General features: G+C 40.8%; 1 protein-coding gene across 4 annotated transcripts; it reads right to left on the bottom strand.

Annotated features, from left to right (window-relative positions):
- Window positions 1-90: 90 nt before the first annotated feature.
- DLGAP5 (DLG associated protein 5) lies at window positions 91-20,002 on the bottom strand. Of its 4 annotated transcripts, none has more exons than XM_017738928.1 (20): window positions 19,980-20,002; window positions 19,416-19,473; window positions 16,672-16,921; window positions 15,235-15,452; window positions 14,678-14,782; window positions 14,184-14,268; window positions 12,390-12,488; window positions 11,561-11,631; window positions 9,609-9,901; window positions 9,107-9,225; window positions 8,907-9,027; window positions 8,436-8,521; window positions 7,728-7,888; window positions 6,904-6,996; window positions 5,263-5,482; window positions 4,053-4,275; window positions 3,632-3,689; window positions 2,388-2,553; window positions 1,971-2,020; window positions 91-1,309 (listed from the first exon to the last, which is right to left on the bottom strand). In XM_017738928.1, exons 3-20 carry the CDS (start codon window positions 16,910-16,912, stop codon window positions 1,187-1,189), a joined length of 2,532 nt encoding a protein of 843 aa, XP_017594417.1. In that variant the 5' UTR covers window positions 16,913-16,921; window positions 19,416-19,473; window positions 19,980-20,002; the 3' UTR covers window positions 91-1,186. The 4 variants fall into 4 exon arrangements, with proteins under 4 accessions (XP_017594417.1, XP_017594418.1, XP_008635523.1 ...); XM_017738929.1 differs by having other exon boundaries at window positions 8,907-9,024; XM_008637301.2 differs by having other exon boundaries at window positions 15,244-15,452.
- Window positions 20,003-20,044: the final 42 nt, after the last annotated feature.

Below are 20,044 nucleotides of genomic sequence, written 5' to 3'. Positions count from 1 at the left end.
AAAGTCATTAAAAGGTACCCAGAAGTATCCCTAGAACTGGAGTTTAGTAATGAACAGGACATTGGATTGAAGAAAGTGGATTCCAGCACACATCAGCTTCCTCTCTTTATTCAGTGTAATCAGTACACAGCTCCCAGGTTAAAACTTGCCAGACGAGCGCTCCTGGCAGTGGCAGCGACACTTTCTGCTGAGGGACTGAATTCTCTGCTTGGTTTAGGATCGAGGCTGGTGGAAGGATGTGTGTGTTACACTAAGGTCACCAGTACAAGAAGAAGCCCAGTGGAGTATTTGTTAAAAATACAACAACTGCAGGTACTGTAATACTCCTCAAATCCAGAGTCTATAGAACTGGGATGTTCCTTATGCACAAATATGTTACAGCCTGGATGGGGAATGCACAAGGAACAAGATGAGAGAAGAGACTGAGCCTAAAGATGTCTAAAACAAGGAGAAAGGTCCTTAAGATACTCAATAGAAAACTGCATCCTTAAAGGAAATAATATCAATGCCTATTTTAATACATTGCCAAGAAAACTTAGAAATCGGACTTATCTGACATTATCTGACTTAGAAATCCTTGTTCTGAGTTAGTTTCTAATATTACAAACCCAGTGGTTGTTAACCCCAGGAAAGAATTGCATGCATCCAACACTGCCATAGCTGGTGCTGAGGCAGGTGTTAACACACCAGACACTGGAGCCTGAGGGTGCAGAGGTACCCCCAGAGCAGTGACAAAGTATTCCAGGAGGGAACAGGCTGGGTCTCACCCCAAGAGGTGCCCTCCCAGCAGAAAAGGGGCACAGGCACAGCTGGTGGGGTAGGCACCTTGGAATAACAGTAAGTCATGAGGTCAGTCAGGTCAGGGCAGAAAGTTTAAAGTTTTACAACCTGAAGGAGACAGGAAATACATGAAATGATACCAACATAAAAATGCTTCAGGTTGCAGTCAGAATTTACAGCCAGAGGATACAGCAGGGATCACCAGAACACAGCCCACTACTGCTGTACAGCAGTGCTTGGTGCACCACAACCACACCATAAAATGATACAAAACCCATTATCAGATCCATTACCACAGGTACTCTTCCTCTCTCAACACAGTTCCAGTGTAGCAGACTGTGTTCCAGGTACCCTCTGTGGGCTTCTTGGTCACAGTATTTACATATTTTGCATTTTAAGTCACTTTTCATTGATCCCCAGAGGGACCAACAGGAGAAAACACGATGAGGTCACTGAATACATCAGCTGCTGCAAACTTCTGGGCTCTGGTCTTGACTGGAGTGAAGGGAAGCTCAGCATCCTGCATTGGCTGTGGGAGGAGCCAGAGTGTGCAGTCAGTGTTTGAGGAACACTTAAACTGTGGAGCACTGGAAGGACTCTGATTTCCCCAAGAGTAATTTTGCAAGCTTATTTGCAGCATAAAATAAAAAGTGATTACATGTGGTCCATGTTGAAGACAGACATTCCTTACTCAAGTCAATAATCCATATCCTAAAGAGGATTTTTCACAAGAAATCCTACACCCAAATTCTATGAATTCTATTAAGTGTGAAAGCTTTTGCACACCTGCTTTTCCCTGCTGAATGTTACTTCCAGCCCCAAATGCTAAAGTGATTAAAAAAACATTGGGGTAGGCTTAAAAAATTCCAGGAAGAAAAAAAAGGCTATTTTAGTGAACATCTACAAGGAAATTTGTAAGAAACATAATTTAAAGGCTCAATCTGACAAGAATCCAACATGGTCCTGTTACAAATGTCTTGATTCATCCTACACTCATCATGAGCAACAAGGAATCCAGTGTGAGCCCAAGCAGGGAGACAGCTGGAATGTGGTTTGTATTTAAAGATGTTATCGAGCCAATTCATGTAAGAGTTTAATTTTCTTTGTGCAGTAACTGAGACTGCAGCAAAGGTTAACAGTCCTGCAACACGCAGCCTGTCTTAGTCAAATAAACTTGAAGGTCAACTTACCACATCAAGAGAATTTCTGTCAATGGGTGTCAAACCACTGCGTGAAACATCTGAAAAATAAGCATATAATTTTTTTTTAAAAAGTTACTCTGAAAAAGTTTTCAAAGCTGAAAAATCAGTATTGTTTTCTGTATTTATTAAAAGAAATCCAAACTCTAAACTGTATTTATTTCTTTTTATCAGCTTTCTGCTTCACATAACCACACAGAAACTATACAGAGAACTGCTGGGGCACTGTTTGCTCATGTGCAGTGTGTGTTTGTCCCACCAGCTAAGGGAGGCTTTGCTAACAGCACACATAAATCAAGCTGACACCGATTTCAAAGAGTAATATTCAGATTATTATAAATGGTTAGAACAACCAGAAGGCCCCAGCAATGCCACCCAAACTACACCATGCAGCTCTAGGATAATCACCTGTTTCATGTATTTGTGGCTCTCCAGACTGAGCAAGGTTTGTGTCTGTGCTGGGATCCTTCTCTGGGCTGCACATGACTATGTCTTCTCCTTGTTCTGCAGCAGACAGTTCCATCTCTTCCATGCCATCCACTGCCTTTGATTCACTGCTAGAATTTCCCAGCACCTGAAAAATAGGGATTTTCTCTGCTTCCAGCCATGTCTTTGTTATGTCAGACCAAGTCCACACATCTAACCTACAGTTTTTATGGACAATTCAGGAGAGATGGAGTTTTAACTCCAGGCACTGCATGAGGCACAGGCAGACCAAGGCTCAGGGTTTAAGGCTGTGACCCATACCCCAAACACCCTTTAAAGCCTGAAAATCCCTTTGACAGTTCTTCCACAGGGAAGAAGCTTTTGAACTTCAAGTGTTACCTGGTGACTTTTCCTCCAGAAAAACCTTTTAGCAATACTGAAAAGTTTCCCCAGAGAGTGAAATCACCAACAAGCGATTTCTCATTTTGATAGAGAAAGAAGGAAGTAAAAGGCATAAGAAAAAATTAGTAACCAGGATGTTTCAAATATGTATTATATGTAGGGGGATGGGAGGGGAAATGACTGCTGCTGTCATGCACAGATCTAAGCAGTAACAAAATGAAGATACTCCACTTTCAATGAAAGGCACTGAATGATGATTAAGTCCACAGCACTGGCTCTCACTGAGTAGCACAGTATCATCTAAATTAAGAGGCCACATTCCTGTTTTTTAAAGGCTACTCAAACACAGGCAATGTCACCAAGTCTTCAGACATTTCAGGACATGGATTTCTGGCACTAGGATTAGTTCTTGCTATACCTTTAAGGAGATTAAGAACCCAATGCTCTGCTGTGGCAGCATGAGGACTGAGTGCTGTTGCTTTTAGTCACGGTCCATAAATGCAAAAGCATTTAAAAAATCCGCACCAGAAAAGAGGAGGTGGTGGACTTCTAGGAACAATGCTTGTCCAAGTGACAAGTGTCCTCATGGAGCAGCCAGGACCTCCAAAATACAGCTCTAAAGAGCAAGACAAGATCCCCAAACTGCAGCAGTCCCCACCTTTGTCCATCCTCAGAGGGAAAAAGCACTGCCCTGAGGAATACACAAAATTTCTAGAGTGAGGATTTGATCAGAAGTCCAAGTGTCTGGGGTAATCAAGAGAATTTTTCCTTTGCTAGTAATAACAGAGTATTTAAAGCACATCCATGAACAATGCATGACTTACCTTATTTCCCTCTGCTGTTCCAGCAACCAGACAAATTTCTTCTGCAACCACAGAAATGCTAGAAGAAAAACCAAAACATTTTCATTCTTCTCAATCATCTTCATCAACCACCTTCAATCATCTTCTGACTTGTCCAACTAATCTTACAATTTGTTCTGCAATTTTGCTAGCTTGGTTGGCACTTGTGAGCTACATCAAACTTCCTGGGCATACAATAAACTTCTACCCCCAGCAGCAAAATTACATTTGGGCAAAGCTCTTAATATTTGCTTAAGGGAAGGAAAAGTCACAAGTACTTTGCAAACTTTATCACTGCCAAATTGAAAGGTAACGTCTAATGGGTATGAACATCATGTCTTTCAGTTCCAACTCTAACATTATTTGTACAAAGTTAATTAAAAGCTGCTTTAAACATGCCTACCTCTGTTCAGGACCATCAGGGAGTTTATCCAGTGGGGGAGTTTTTTCAGTGGGAAGTTGGTCCATTTTCAAACTTTGTGCTGGGTGGAAGCCTTTGAGGCCTGATGGGGTTTGTTTTGCAGTTGCATCCTCGGGGTCACGGAGAGGAGAAGGAACGTTCAGGTGCAAAGCTCTAATGGATGGTCTTGGAGTTGCCAGTTTTCCAGGGGTCCTTGGAAGCAAACCTGGAAAATGTGTTTCATGTTTCATTCCTACAGCAGTTTCCAGAAACTGAAATGAACTGATCATTATGATTCTAACCAGGGCCACAATTGCTTTCTGCTTGCTAAATTATCTCATACAAATATTATATGGAAATCTTACATACACTTGCAAGGAGAAATTGAAATTATTAACTTTCATCTTTCAAATTTAATAGAGTTTAAAACACATTCAGAACTGATGCTTATAACAGATTCTCTGCTGGAGTTGGCTTAAACCCAGTGTTGCTCAAAGCTTTTCAGGAGATCTCCCCTACTAACAAGAGGCACATGAAAAAATTGTTAGTTTTGTGATGAGAAGAGAGATCTGCACCAAAAACCCCAGAATTTAAAATCAAATTATGAACTAGAAATGGGAGAGAAGCAGAATTACTGGAAATACTGGCTGCTCACAGATGTCAATAAGATAAGATGCTGAAAATGAAGTTATATTTTGAGCACCTGTTAAAAACCTCAAACTATTTAACAGCTTTTATAGCAAACTGGATTATGTTACAATCTTGTTAACCATGAACACAGATTATGGGTAGACTTTATCTGCAGCTTTGAAGACAGCACTGCAAGAGGTTTAGTTGAAAAAAAAAGATCCCAATTCCTGTCCTACAATTAGAGGATGTGAGCTGGCATTGACTTTGATGAAGAGGCTCGTCAGCTGAATCTGGGAACGCTCAGATTAGAATTTCATTATTAAATTTATGCTGGAAAAACATGAACCAGCTATTTCACCTCTGTCTAAGCAGGGATTTCATGCTGCCATAACCACTCAAATCAGCACATTCACGTACACCAGTTTACTTTGGAGCCCTGATGTAATTAGTCACTGGTTGAAATAGCATGTCCAGTACTGGAGTTGTAGCCAGGATAAACAGCACAATTCCTCTCCCCAGTGAAATAGATTAAACTCTCTTCAGTAGTTCCAGGTCACAGAAATCATGATTAAACTTCACCTACCTGAGAAGTTTTTCACAGGACTTTCAATCCTGAAAAACCCTGCTTCAAAAACCACTTTTTCTGCCTCTGGCAGCCTCTCCTGATGTGCACCCTCAGCAGCTCCCTCCTGCTTCATTTTATCCCTCATGGCTGCTTTCACAGAAGCCAGGCGGTTCCGGGCAGCAGTTCTGGCAGCTGCTTCCAGCTTGGCTTTGGGCACTCTACTTGGAACAGCCTTTTTCTGGAATGGTAAAAAAGCTGGGTCACACCTGGGAGCTCTCTGGATAGGAGTAATCACACATGAACCTCTACACAGGTGCTGGTGCCACAAACACAGCAAGGAGCAAAAGGAAGCTCAGGGGGGACCTTCTGCCTCTCCACAACTCCCTGACAGGAGGGTGCAGCCAGGTGGGATTCAGGCTTTGCTCCCAGGGAACAAGAAATAGGACAAGAGGAACTGGATCTAATTTGCACCAGAGGAGGTTCAGATTGGATATCAGGAAAAACATCTTCACTGAAAGGTTTGTCCAGCCTGCCCAGGGCAGTGGTGGAGTCACCATCCCTGGAGGGATTTAAAAGATGTGTGGATGTGGCACTTGGGGACATGGGGCAGTGGTGGCCTTGGCAGTGCTGGGGAAATGGTTGGACTTGATGACTTTTCCAACCTCAACAATGCTACAATTTTATGCATCAAGGCCTCTGCTCATCCCCAGCATCTCCTGGGCTGCCATCCAGCTGTTAAAATGAGTCTGTGGTGACAACATTAAGATTTTTTTTCAAACTGAGTCTGCAATTCAGAAATGCAGAATACAACCTTTTTTCCTAATAAATTCAGTAAGATTTTGGAAGCACTGGGATGCAGGGACTCCTAGTGGCAGGGACAGAGTGGAACCACAGGACAGACTCCAGGCAATCAATGAAGTCTCTCTTGGCATTCAGTTTTCCAAGGGAAGTTTTGTTTTGTACCACCTGTAGGGTTCTGGCACTTGTGTGCAGCTCCTACAGGCCACATTCCCTCTGTTTTCCCATGCCTGAAGTTTCTTATCCACCTTCATATCAACTTTATGATTAGTGAAGCAGTCTCAAGGAACTGCACAGAGTTTAGGCAATGCAAATACACCTTGACACCTAGTCAGAAGCAATTTATATATTTCAATCCAAAGAGTAGATAAAACAACTCATATTACAGCTTATTTTGCAATAAGCACTAACTTATTTTGGAGAGTGTCAGATCCATTTGTGCTTAGAGAAGCAGCAGTTTAAAGCCACCCATGGTGTTGGCTTAATGGGACACCATTATAATTGAGCACTCCCTGCTCAAAACTGGCAGTCACTGCCAAATTCCTGCATGGTTTCTTTTTCAGTTTCAGTGTCAATGCCAGTGGCCCAGATAAACTGTTTTACATCTGCACGGTAAGTTTATATCCTAAATTTAAGAGATTTGTCTTACTAGCATAGAATTCAAAGACTCCAAAAAAAGTCATTGTTCATTCTTAGCTCTAATCTTACCAACCAAAAGAGGCAACTAGGACTAAACTCACCAAATAATACAAGTGCACGTGGGAGAGGCGAGGGAGAAGGGTGCACCCTGAGAGGAATTTCACTTAATAGTTAATATATCTAAAGAAGCCATACAAGATGTGCTTTAGGGGCTACTCATACCTTGACAACTGCTTTGCTTGGGACATCAAGTGGCTGCCACTCATTGTCTTGAAGCTTCTTCAGATTATCAAATTTTTTATTCACGTCCTCAATCTGTTGGTCATGTATAAGGAAAGCAAAAGAATACATTGCAAAATAACCTTTATCCAAACAAGCACAGTCTTCCATCCTGCAGGATACAATCTCTGAAATACCTCTGAAGAAGCAGATCAAACCCTCATGTATTTTGCAGAGAATTCAAAACCTATGCCTAGGACCATAAATCCATCTCTGCATTTAACTACTTACAAATTCCTTTGTTGAATGCTGATTTACAACCTTTGGATAATTCAGAATATTATATTTCATTCTGAACCCAAAGAAAGCATCAACAGAGGAAAAGAGATGAAGGTTTTCTACCACCGAGGCTCACCTCTAAATAGTGTTATTTATATATGTAGTTTCTGCATTATTTTCATACTGAAGCATGGAACCCCTACTTTTCAGGTGAGCTTCAGGAATTTTCCAAAAACTGGGAGGTAGACATTGTGACTGTATCCTCAGTCCAAAACAGACTAATATTTGGCCAAACATAGTCATTCCAGAGACAGACAAGATACACAGGCCACAAGAAGATACAACAGAAGAACTGGTCCATGAATTATAAGTCATAGCATACCAACTGCAACTATTCACTGCCACAAAGTGTTAAAACAAGGACTTGCATTTTCAAAATTCAAAATAAAAACCAATCTGAATATAAAAAAAACCCAATTAGTTTCAATCCAGGGTTTGTAAAGAACGACATCAGTTTTACGCTACTACGTTAACATGCAAGTACATACCTGAAAATTAATCATATCCCAAAATCCATCCAGGTCTGTACATGTTGTTTCTTTTTCACCTCGTTTAAATTCACAATTATCAACCAGTCCTTCAAACTGTTTGAACCTTTCTTCCATGAGCAGCCTTGTCTGACCAACTGTGGTGCGAATCAGGTCTTTAGCTGGTAGTAACAAGAAAAAAAATAATACAGAACATCTTGGATAAGTAAGCGTTTGAGGAGTCTGGAGTTTGTTGTCCCATCTATTGCAAACCTGCAATTCAATTCTGATGGAGCTTCCCTGTCCACTGACCTGTTCTAAACTTGCTTCTTTCAAAAAAAATTACTCTCTCAAGTCTTAAAGATATGCATTGCTGGAGTCATCTTTGTTTTCCCAGGTAAGGGTACTTATTCCACATTAAAAACTAATCTTATTTTTAAAAATTAGCTTGGTTAAAGTTCACACATTTAAATACACTTCAGACTGGCAACAGAACAACTATTTTGATGTGCACTTTGTTCACTTTATCAATCACCATCACATCAAGTGCTACACAAATTTTTGTAATAGGAGACTTTTTGTCTTAGGGCGGATGCAACTCTAAACTTTCTCTAGCACAGCTTTGCAAATTTTTTTTGCTATTTTGCAAAGAGCAGATACATGTCCTTCCCTCTGTCCCATTCAGTTCCTGTAACCCTCCTTCTAGTGCCTACTGCAGCTCACTCTTACCATCCTCTGGAATGTCCAGCTCAAGGTTTCCTTCCCACTGGAGGCACTGAGACAGCAGCCGCTCCGTCTCAGCCCGAAGAGTGGTTCTGAAAATACAGGGATAGAGAAAAAATAAGGATTTGGAGAATTTCCAGACTTGTGGCTGTCAATGGTTACTATCCTTTTGCTTTCAGAGAAGCCACAGTCTTAGAGCAGAAGCCATTAGACTGTTTTACTTTGCTGACTGGCTGAGGTGCAATTTCTACTGGTTTCAAGCTCATGATCCTTAGGACAAGGTGTCAGTCTCCAGAATTTTATATTCATTCCTTGCACTAAAGGTACAAAAAGGAAGACAGGAATGTGTGCCTGCTCAGGTCACAGCTGGCAGGCACCAATCACCATTAAATTAAGCTGATCTTTTGAAGATGTCTCATTACTCATATTAAGAACCTTCAAATGGACATCAGGGAAGTGAAACAAATGAACCCAGACCTGAAATAGGGCACATCATGCTCTTGCTCTCTTGTATCATCTGACTTCACTGCAAGTGCTGTTGAGAGAGGAGTTGTTTTGTTTGATTTCTGAGTGGAAGTTCTCTCATCTGATTCGCCTGCTGAAAAACATGAAAGGAATTTGTTCAGAATCTGGTGATAATTAAAAGCATTAGAATAAAATAAATGTTATCTTCATACCTTCTCCTTTCAAACTTGTGGTCATTTGCTTTTCTTGAATGCCTTTAACAGCAGGTGAATTTTGACTTTTTAAAGTAGGCTTTTGAGCTTTAGTTTCACTGGATTTTTCAAATATTTTGCTGGAAACAAAGAAAAGTACATTTAGTTACGACACATTGAGAAAGTGACATCAAATATGGCCAAATACACAGAAATGCACAGCTTAGAAGGCAAACTTCCACACAACACTAGAGAACTCAAATAATAAATTAATAAATCTGTGCAGATAGATATAGGGCAAAGTCCCTGACAGCTGCTCCTAAAGGAAGGACAGAATTATGGATTATATCCATATCTGCTGTTGTATTAAGTCCACATTTAAGCAGTGATAGAAGCCATGAGGATCGGGTGTTACAACACAACACTTTGTTACAAAGTGAATCTCTCTATAGACAAATGTTTTTTGCATCCCCACAGAGAGGCTCACTTGCGTTTTAGGCCCCATTAGAAGGAAGAATCTTACACTGAAGATTCTGAAAAATTCCAGACAGCACTGGGTGTCAAAAAAGCATTTGCCCTTGAAGGAGACATGGGTGTCACACTGTAGGTTGCTAATCCACTCAGAGGCTGAAACACAAAGTTTTGAGGTGCAAAGGAGCGTGTTCTGGGTCTCCTTGGAGAAGAATTGCTGTTTTCCACTGAGGTTTGTTCTTGCTGAAGTTCTACTGGTATTGAATGCTTGCAATCAGCTGCAGAACTTTTCACCCTGGGATCCACTCCAGCATTTGTCTCCACTTGATGTTTAGAAGGAAATACCTGTAACAGCATAGACAGACAAATCAAATCATCCAATCAATCATGTGCTTGCAATAAGCATGGGCTGAATTGTAACATGAGAGTCTGAAAGCCATCAGGAAGGGAACAGCTTAAGGTAAGGCAGCTCCTACAACAGCACACCTGTACAAGAGTGATGAGTTACCAACAAGTCCAACCATTTTTGACACCTGCAAATCATTCTAGAGACAGAAGTAACACTTCACTACAAAGAATGCAACAATCCACTCCAGGGGCTAAAGCAGAACAACTCACCCACCAAAACAATAATTAAAATTGGCAAATGCTTGCTCCCACTGCTAGAAAAAAGCTTTAAGGTGATAAAATCCTCAAGAGCAGAATTACTGGCTACAAATCCAACTAGGCCTGTTGAATAATCACAGTTTATACACATATTCCAATCCTATCATTGAAAAACAAGCTGGAATAGGCTGATAGCTGAGGAATGCAACCCAAGTGCAGTTAGCACCACAGAATGTCACTAAAAGAGAAAAAACTAAACAATAATTCACATTCTTACGAGATGAGTGACCAGATAGTCACACAGAACACATTTCTGAGATACCTAATCAAGATTGCTAGCTAAAGCCAGCTAAAACTTTGGGTGTTTTTCAAGAAAATATGCATCCTCAATGCACTGAAAGTCTTGTTATACTTTAGTCACCCCTGCTAGGAACGTAAATCTTGAACTTTGCTTTTAACCAACCTTTTCAAACAGGTTGCCTGTGGTTACAGTAAGAGTTTACCAACTGGCAGGGACTCCATCTGGTGAAGAGGTGCTTGTCCAAGGAAGACACAAATGCTCTTACCTCCTGTTTGGGTGTGATTGCACAATCTCAAACACACTAGAGCACAGCTGCAGTTACAGGAACAAGGTGGAGATGGGAGGTGTGAGAGGGAAGGGTGGAGCACAAAGAAGGAAGAAATCATGGACAGCTCTTGCACAGAACTGTCTGTACATGAATGCAATAAAAAAATCCTGGAAGTGATGGCAGCAAGAACCACAATGACTGCCTTCAGTTGTAAATCATGCAGAGAATAGCATTCTACCTTGCAGAAAATAGCACTTCCAGCTTTATTTTTTGGTGGTTCAAAACCTAAAATTGTGTTTATTTCTTAGCTTCTGGAGTCCCAAATCATTACCTGAGCAGGAAAAGGATCCATTCAGAATGCACTTCAAAAAGGAATGAACTGCACAGAATTTACAGCTGCTTGATAAAGCCAGCAAAGCAGTCTTTTTTTTTTTTTTTGGCTAGTTAAAACATCAGATATATGTCATGTAAGAACTTCTTGTCTATTTTAAATCATTGTCCAGATCTTGATTAGTAATCAAATCATCCACCAGTCACATCCATATCCATGGTGGGATTCTTGGGGTTGCGCTGTGAAGGGCCAGGAGTTGGACTTGGATGATCCTCGTGGGTCTCTTCCAAGTCACAATATTTTCTGGCTCTATACAGGCACTAAATTTGATCTTAATTTTAAAAATAGATCAGTATAAATACTTGGAGCTCCTTCCCAAGTTCTAGCTTATTACTGAAATTATTACTTCTTCGCTTGAACATTTCAGCTACAATGACACAGTTACTGGCTCTTAAATCAGTTTTACTGCTTTTCCATTTCAACTATTACATGACCTACCTTTGTGGTATCAGGTTTGACAGCTTTCTTCTGCTTTCCTACACTTGCTGTTGTTCTCTGTGACTGGTTACCTACAAAAAGAGACACTCCCAGAGGTCAAAAAAGCATCTGAATAATGTAATCTTTCACCAAAACACCGCCATAAAAATCCAGTTGGTAAAGATGGGAGAGACTGCTTTATTTCTCGGGTGGGAGGTGGCTAGAGGGAAGAAATAGCATTGCAAAAGTTCATTCAAAAGAAAACCTGGCCTAGGATTTAACAGCCTAGTAACAGATGTATCACCAAGAAAACAGATTCATTAAGTCATTAATATTAAGACACTGTCATATAGTAAAAATAACAGTCACCTTATTTCCTTAAAGTTTGAAGAGAGAGTGTCAAGCCAATTTGAGTTTAGATTTTTAATTTCTATATGGCATAGGAATTCTGTTGGTATACTGAATTCTAGTAAAGAAGCAAACATGGACAAAGAGAAATTCCTAACCTGAAGAACAAAGGCTCTCATCTCTTCCAGAGACCTTCCTGTTCCTGCTCACACATTTAATAATCATATGGCCATAAAGTCATACACCAATGAGGCAAATCTTTACCAGTTCTGGCTTTGTTCTTTGAGTTTGTAATTACCATGTGGACATCGATGCTCCACACTGATGGGTTTTGTGGGGAACTGTCCAGTGTTAGTTTGAACATCTCGATACAGATATTGCAATGCAGTTCCAGACAAGAGTCCGAGTGATCCAGCATTTAGCCCTTTTCTTATATGATAATTTGGCATGACTTAAATGCAGTCTAAGGTACAGCTGAGCTACACAACTCTGCCTTACTTACCAGCAGTAGCAGCTGTTGGTTTCAGGACCTGCCTGGCTGCAGAGGCAGCTGCTCTGGTGACTCTCACATTTAGGGCTGGTTGGGGTGCAGTCTGCAACACTGCAGGAGAAATTAATCCCAGAGATTCCAAGTTTAATAAGGAGCTGCACTCAGGTAATAACTGAAAGTTTACATTTTGTAGAAATCAGAAAAATGCACCAGCAGTTATCAGGGGCTTGCCAGAATGAACAGGGTTGGGTGGTTTTGGTCAGTTCAGGGCAATCAGCACAGCTTGGCCTTGGCATCCAGGCAATGCACTGAGGGATCCTGACTGAAGGTGGTTTTACTCTACAGGTCCATCAAGGCACCAGTGTGCTTGCTGCCATGCAAAAAGCTTAAGGAATGCTTCCCACTGTTCCCTGCAATCAGAGTCAAGACTATTCCTGCTTTACAGATGAAGTTTTGTAGAGTAATAACTTTGCCATGGTTATTTGCACAGCTGGAAGCTTAAGCAAACCATTGGTGTAACAAAGTGATGCCCTGGCCATTATATGAAAGATTTCCAAGGTCAGAATTTAATGCAATCTAACAAAGTACTCTTAAGACTAATTGCCTCTGAAATATTTCATAAAACATGACAAGTTCATGCACCGTATTACCCATCTTAATCATTTTCATCTTTGTAATTTAGCACTGTTTCTAATAGGCTTTTAAAATGACAGCGTTTTCCTGCACAGACAAATTTCACAGGAGCTCTTTATTCCATACTCTGCCTGTCTGAAATCCCCACTTGGTTATTGTTAATGCTATTCCTGTCTTTAATGTCAAACTGCAATTCTGTAGAGGCTAGAATGAAAAGTTGGGAAAAAATTACTGGATAAATAACTACAACATTGGATTTATCAAACATTCACTTCCCAAATATTTTTATATTGGTGTTTCATAGAATCCCAAAATGGTTTGGGTTGGAAGGCACCTGAAGGATCACCTCATCCCAACCTCCCTGCCATGGGTAGGGAAGCTTAAGTACATATAATGCATATCCTTGATTCAGTACAAAACAAATAATCCAGTCTAGTGGATGACCATTTTTCAAAAATTAAATATTTAAATTGTTATATCAAACACTAATAATACATCTTTTCAGTATTCACCAAAGGCACTGCTGAAATTTATTTAAATAAGGGTCTGCTGCTTGCTGATTTAATTAGATTAATGATGTGAAAGTCATTTCACTCTGAATTACTGAATATCCTACATTAACATCAATATTCCACGTAACTTGGCTGTATCTACTTAAGGATACCACTGGACTATGAGGAAAAGTTTCTGATCCAAGGTATTCTAGCCCCCTAAAGGTGGTGCAGGTTGTTTTGTTTTTTTAATTGCTGTTTTCTTAAGAAATACCTGTAATTGTGGCACAGAAAGCGACAGACACAAGGCACTTGCTCTTCTGTAACAGCAGCAGTCACTACCTGTGATATTCTTCTTGAGGCAAACAGAAACCTCTGCACAGCTCCAGGAGCTGAGGCAGCTGGCAGCTGTGCAGCTTGCCTACTGACCTGTTTCTTTTCCCACTCCCAGGGAGAATAATCAGTAACCAGGACTGTCAGGATCCTGCATTCCATTTCCCCCAGCCTATGGAGGCAACAAGTTCACGTAATCCCTGGAGCCACACGCTTCATAATCTGCCAGCTGCTGCCCTTGGTAGGAATGGCCATCCTAAAATCTCCTCCATGCTTCCTACACCCAGAAATGTACTGGGACCTTTTCCCCAAAAACCCCCAACTTTCAGGTTCAGATGTACTTCCATACCTTTCTCTTTTTCAGCCACTTTGACTGTACTCATCTGTTTACGTCCTGCCTGTGTAGGGCGCATGCTCTGCCCACGGGCACTGACCTGCAAGAAAAAAAGCAGGTTTTTTGTGAAGTTACAGATTTCCAGAAATTCAGCAGCCCAATTTCTTTCCTCATCTATCCTAGATTACAGTAAGGGAAAAAATCAAATAATTTGTCACAGGGGGCTTTAAAAAGTAGAGACACATTAAGGATAACTAAAATAGATTGGTTTAGGGATATGTTAAAATGCATTATCAAACTAGAAATTGTCAGAAAAAGAATGAAGAAAAATATTTAAGCACCAGTTTAAGTATCTTGAGAAACTTGATTAAAAAACAGGTCCAGAAAACCTGTGCCCTTTTCTGTTTGTAGTGATCTAATCAAACTTGTAAAGATACTACCCTGAGTCTGAAATTGCATCCCTTTCTCTAAATTTATTCACTGAAGTTATATATATATAAAAAACAAACCGTAGAGGACTTAGATGCAGTTGGAATCAGAGTTGGTATCAGAGTTTTTCCTTCTTGGATCTTGGCTTTTGATCGAGTAACCCTTCCAGAGAAAGCAGGAGCTTCCTGGAAACATCCCCAAGGAAACAAGAGTTAACACACTCCTCTTCCCCCTCGTCCCTGAGAGACTGAACAAGAAGCATAAATGTGAAAAACAGTATGTCTGGGCGAAATGGGTCAAGTGTGTAAACTGGAAAGCTTTCAAAACCGAGTTGACTAAATATGAACAAGTTACTAGTTCTAAAATAACGCAGCTCTTTCATTTGTGGATGAATCATTCCAGTTTTTGAACTGAGCATAGTCATAAATACAAAAATCCACATATCACTAGCAGTATCTCCAGCTTTGTTTAAAAAGAGAATGAGCCAAATTACTCCCTTACAGCTCCTTACCATAACAAACATTAATAAAGCGTTTGCAAAATAAACAGCTAATTTGGAATAACATACACATCTTGTATTCAAATAGCAATTTAAATGAAGTACACAGATATAATTAATTTAGATATTAAATATTACCCTTGTTACCGTCTCTCTTGGCTTTGCTACCACTGCTTCCTCAGGGGCAAGTGTAAGAAATCCAGGTGCAGCTGGTCTGTACAGCCCAACCTTGAACACCCCTTTCTTGGCTTTCTCCCTCTGCTCCTGCAGTTTGCGAAGCTCCTTCTCCTCTTTGTAGCGCTGGAGCATCTCCCTGCGCTCGTTCATCCTCTTGGTGGCTGCATTTGTGGCTTGCTCTGAAGCAGACATGGAAGACAGATGTGTTATAAAATCATGAAGATATTTTTGAGCCGACAAGAAGTCAGAAACTTTCAATAAACTTTTCCAAGCTAGAAGAGGAATGTAAGTCAAAGAGCAGAAGAACTGTCTGGAATCTCTAAAATTGTTTTAGTCCTTCCCACTAAAAGAGAATTCAATGGAAAATTTCAACTTACAAATAGACTTCCCCAAATATCCACCTGAGGATTACTGTAAATTCATTCCCATTTTACAGGGAATTGTAAATACCATTTCTTGTAAGGCTGCTAGTATGAAAATTAACACTTCAGTTACTTATTTATATATTTGTACCAGTTTCTCTATTCAAACACTTGCAACGTCATTGAAAGCTGAGCTTTAGGTCGGCTTTAGATACCAAAGTCTGCCTCAGTTTGAGGATAAATGAAGCAGAAGTTTTATAAAAGAATAAAACCTTAAGAGATTGCAAACTTGAATTATGTCTACCTTAAAAATTAATATCCACTTAAAGTTGAAATTTATTAAATATAATCAAGACACATTTATTACATTTATTTTATATGATTACATACGGACTGCGCTCCAATAATCTTCTGCTATCAAAATATTAAAGGTGAAAATATTTCTAAAAACACCTGTTAACATTTTTAAATATTAACTTAATTTCTTAGACCACAAGCATCCAGGAGAGCCAGGAAGCAAAATTCAGCATATATGCAGGCCCTGTTTTCTGAGAGGAAAAATAAGTTATCAAAAACTAGCCATTTTCAAAATAAAATCAAGCTATGCATTTATCCATTAATAATGTTATATATAATACAAAATTGCCCATTGCTAAGTACAACTTAAGCACATGACAGGCATCAGTTATATGTTAGATGGTATTTTTGATTGGCGTTTTTCACATCTTAAAGGACAAAGCCATCATAAAGGCACTTCCTATAGAATATTAATAACAAAATGCATTCTTCCTTTAGCTGCTGCAGCCAAATCAGAGCAAAGCATTATTCACACCACCGGAGCAGTGAGGAGGGCACAGCTGTATTAAGATTTTATTTCCTTGATTTTAACACTTGGAAAGGCTGATAGGGTTTTAAACCTTAAACTTTTTTGTCAAATCAAAATGTTGACTGCTATAAGGTTTCTGTGATAATGCTACTAAACATACTTAAAATTTTTAACTTTAAAAAAAAAGGTCTGTAACAAGTATTTACTTACTCTGTTTCACACTGCTGTTCTCTTGAGAGCACAATTCTCTGGTCTCCTTGAGCTCGGAAATTCCCCTCTCCTTGGAGAGCTGAACATTGACATCTGCCAGGCCAAACTGCCGGCCCTTTTCAAAGAGTTTGTGCCTGTTCTCCTTCTGAAGGATGGATTTCCTGCGGGCAACCTTGGTTCTGAGGGCTTCTGTACTCAAATCCTTTTTGTATCGACTGGCAAACTGGGAGGTAGCAGCCATCCTGATGACCTTAGACAACAACCATAGTGATTAGGAAAAAACTGTCATAGTTTGTTTTCCATTTTTGTAAAAGTTTGCATGTGAGCAAAGCCCTGAATTCTTTGCTTCTGTATGTGACCAGAGAAAACTCCAATGATAATTTTAGTAATGACTCTTTCACCAATTTCTCATTATTTTTATTCATTCCAGGGACCAGTTTGGTTGTTGAGTGGTCAACAAGTCTGACACTGAATTAGGAGAGGACACTGCACTCATGTCTGGGATTGGCTGGGCTGCTTTCTCCACAGCTGTTTTCCACATTAAGGAGGTGAGCAAGTAAATGACAAGGCTGTAGGACAATACTTGGAAGCAACATTCCATTTAGATTAGACCTATCTGATAGCAAGGAATTTTGTCATGGCTAAGAGTACTCAGAACCAGGATGTTTCCAGGATGCAACTGCAAAAAAATACTGGTTATTTCAAGCAGCATTCCTCCCATCTTTTTTAACCTGAGGAAGCCTTAAGCCAATTGTCAGTTGGTTTGCACTTGCTGTGCTAACAGCTCCTAAAGGGGCTACAAGAGAGATGGAGAGGGACTTTGGACAAGGGATGGAGTGACAGGACAAGGGGGAATGGCTGTGCTGGACAAGAGGGCAGGGCTGGATGGGATATTGGGAAGGAATTCTTCCCTGAGGGTGGTGATGCCCTGGCACAGGTTTCCCAGAGCAGCTGTGGCTGCCCCATCCCTGGAAGTGTCCAAGACCAGGTTGGATGGGGCTTGGAGCAACCTGGGCTAGTGGAAGGTGTCCCTGCCCATGGCAGGCAATGGGAACAAGATGGGCTTTAAGGTCCCTTCCAATCCAAACCATTCTGGGATTCTATTATCCCCTGCATCCCCACTGAAACCTGTCTTGCCAAGGGTCTTCCACCTCAGCCAGGATCTTTCAGATATCTCATCTTCCACCACTTACAGAAAACAGCTTTACAGCAAGCAGGGTGACAGAGCTAAACTAAGCACCCAACAGTTATTAATTGGTAATTTAGTCATTTACTGAGGTTCTTCATTTCAGGACAGCAAGCTCTGATCAAACTAAAGGAACCATCAGTGAACTAGACTGGAAAGACTTGACAATGGGTGCGCAGGATTTCTTAAAGCCCATCCCCTTCCCATCAATGTGCTACCAAAAGCCAAAAACTCAACCAGCAGCCTAACTGGAAAACCCAAATGTTAGAAGGAAAACAGCAGCAAAATAGAAATAACACAGAAATAAACTGCATATGCTTATGGGAAAAGCAGTCAAGGAGAGATCCTGAGCTGTTGGAAGAAGGAACACAGAGCAAGCCTGTTCAGATGCCATCAGTGCTGGCAGTGGCCACTCCCTGTTCCCCACTGCATGGAAGTGCTCATGTAGGGGGGAACTCGCACAGCACCAACAGCACCTGCACAACCTCCTGGAACTGCTTAGAACAGATACCGGACAGAAACCTAAATGGGTGCATTTTGCTCCTTTTTTTCTGATATGTTCGGTGCTGCAGAAGAGCAAAGTGGTCAATGGAAGTTGGAAAGCAGAGGGGAATAAAAATCAAAACAAAAATCAGGGATTGGATCTCTTCCACGCAATCCTGGAAGAGCTGGTCCATGCCAGCACCACCCGATTTGTGAATATCTTGGGCTTCACCCTGCATCTTGCATTCCAGCTTTCAGAAATTGATTCAAAATGCCAGTTAATGATGACTGTAAAAACCTCCACTGCGGTTCATGGGTCATATTTGCCCTGCTTTACATTTAAGTGATTAAGGGAGATTAATTCATGAGCATCTCCAATAATTATATTTGAACTGATCCTGCTAGTAATTACAGAATTAGTCATTACAGATTTGTTAGTAATTACAGATCTTGTTAGTAATTACATGACATTACAGAAAACCATAAAGAAAACAGTGGGAATACATCTCTACTATCTATGTCCTAGAAGCACCTGGTTTTTGAGGCCAGTGGATGAAAAACATTCCTCAAAGCAGCAGTCTAGTCTTTACACTCATCCTTTTACAGGACAAAGTTCCTAAATTTACCCCTAAACATGTTCTTTAAGTACAGCAATCCTTTCAAAGTGCATGCACAGTTTTTAACCTTGATGGCAACACAACCTATATTCCCAGAATATACATTGTTATCTATCAGGCAAGCTCTCAGACAGCTGCACTTGCCTTAAACACTGATAAACATTTAACACTGTTCTACCTCCTACTTTTAATATTTTCCTAGGTATTTACTGAAGTACAAGTCCACTTAGGACTTCTCCCATTAAAAAGTCCCATGAAGAAGTGATCCGTATTTCAGTAAGAAATCCTGCAGAATTAATCTTACAGATGAAGAGAGCAAATGTAATAAAAGCAGAGAAACAGACAGAGCTTCCCAGAAACGTATTCCCAATTCAGGAGGTTCCCAGTGATCTCTGTGGTCTCATTAAAAATGGATGGCATGCTCAGTATCCTAAAGATGTGTTTAGGACAAAAAATACCTGTCTCCTCTTCTTCCCAGGTTACTGCTCCCGTGGAGTATCTTGCCCGAACAGGAGCCTAGAAGATTAATTGGTATTTAAACTGGCATAAACTCAACTAAAGAAAGGGACAAAGGGTTTATACAAAAGATTTGTGACTGGCTAAGGTAGAGTACCAAAAATTAATGCTGAAGATGTATTTTGATAAATAACAACGAAGGAAAAGAGACACTTTTGACCAGCAACACTCTAAGAACCAAAGGGCAATAGGAGCATGAAAACATTTAGGTGCTCTTTTAGCCTGAATAGTGAGCAAACAGAGCAGGGGAAGCAAACATCGTTACGTTTACAGCGGGAACCCGTTAAGTTTAGAGACTGAGTAAAACCTGGACTCAACGGTTTCCAGGCGGGCCCCGGGGGTCGGAACAGACTGTGGGGCACACCCCAGACCCCGCTGAGCGGGCTCCCCCCAGGACAGCCCCTTCTTCCCTTCCCCGACAGCGCCTCAGGGTTGAGGCGCCCCAAGCGAAAGAAGCATGCTGCCAGCCCACCGCCAGGAGAGACCCCCACGCCGGGTCCCCTTACGGAGCCTACTGCCGAGGCGTCAAGGTCCTTCCGACCCCTGAAATCCCGTCCGGACCCCCAAAATC

This window comes from Corvus brachyrhynchos, unplaced genomic scaffold (genome assembly GCF_000691975.1).
Source record: "Corvus brachyrhynchos isolate BGI_N302 unplaced genomic scaffold, ASM69197v1 scaffold245, whole genome shotgun sequence".
NCBI lineage: Eukaryota > Metazoa > Chordata > Aves > Passeriformes > Corvidae > Corvus > Corvus brachyrhynchos.
Note: the sequence above shows the minus strand (reverse complement) of the source record. Positions and strands in the feature narration are given on the sequence as shown.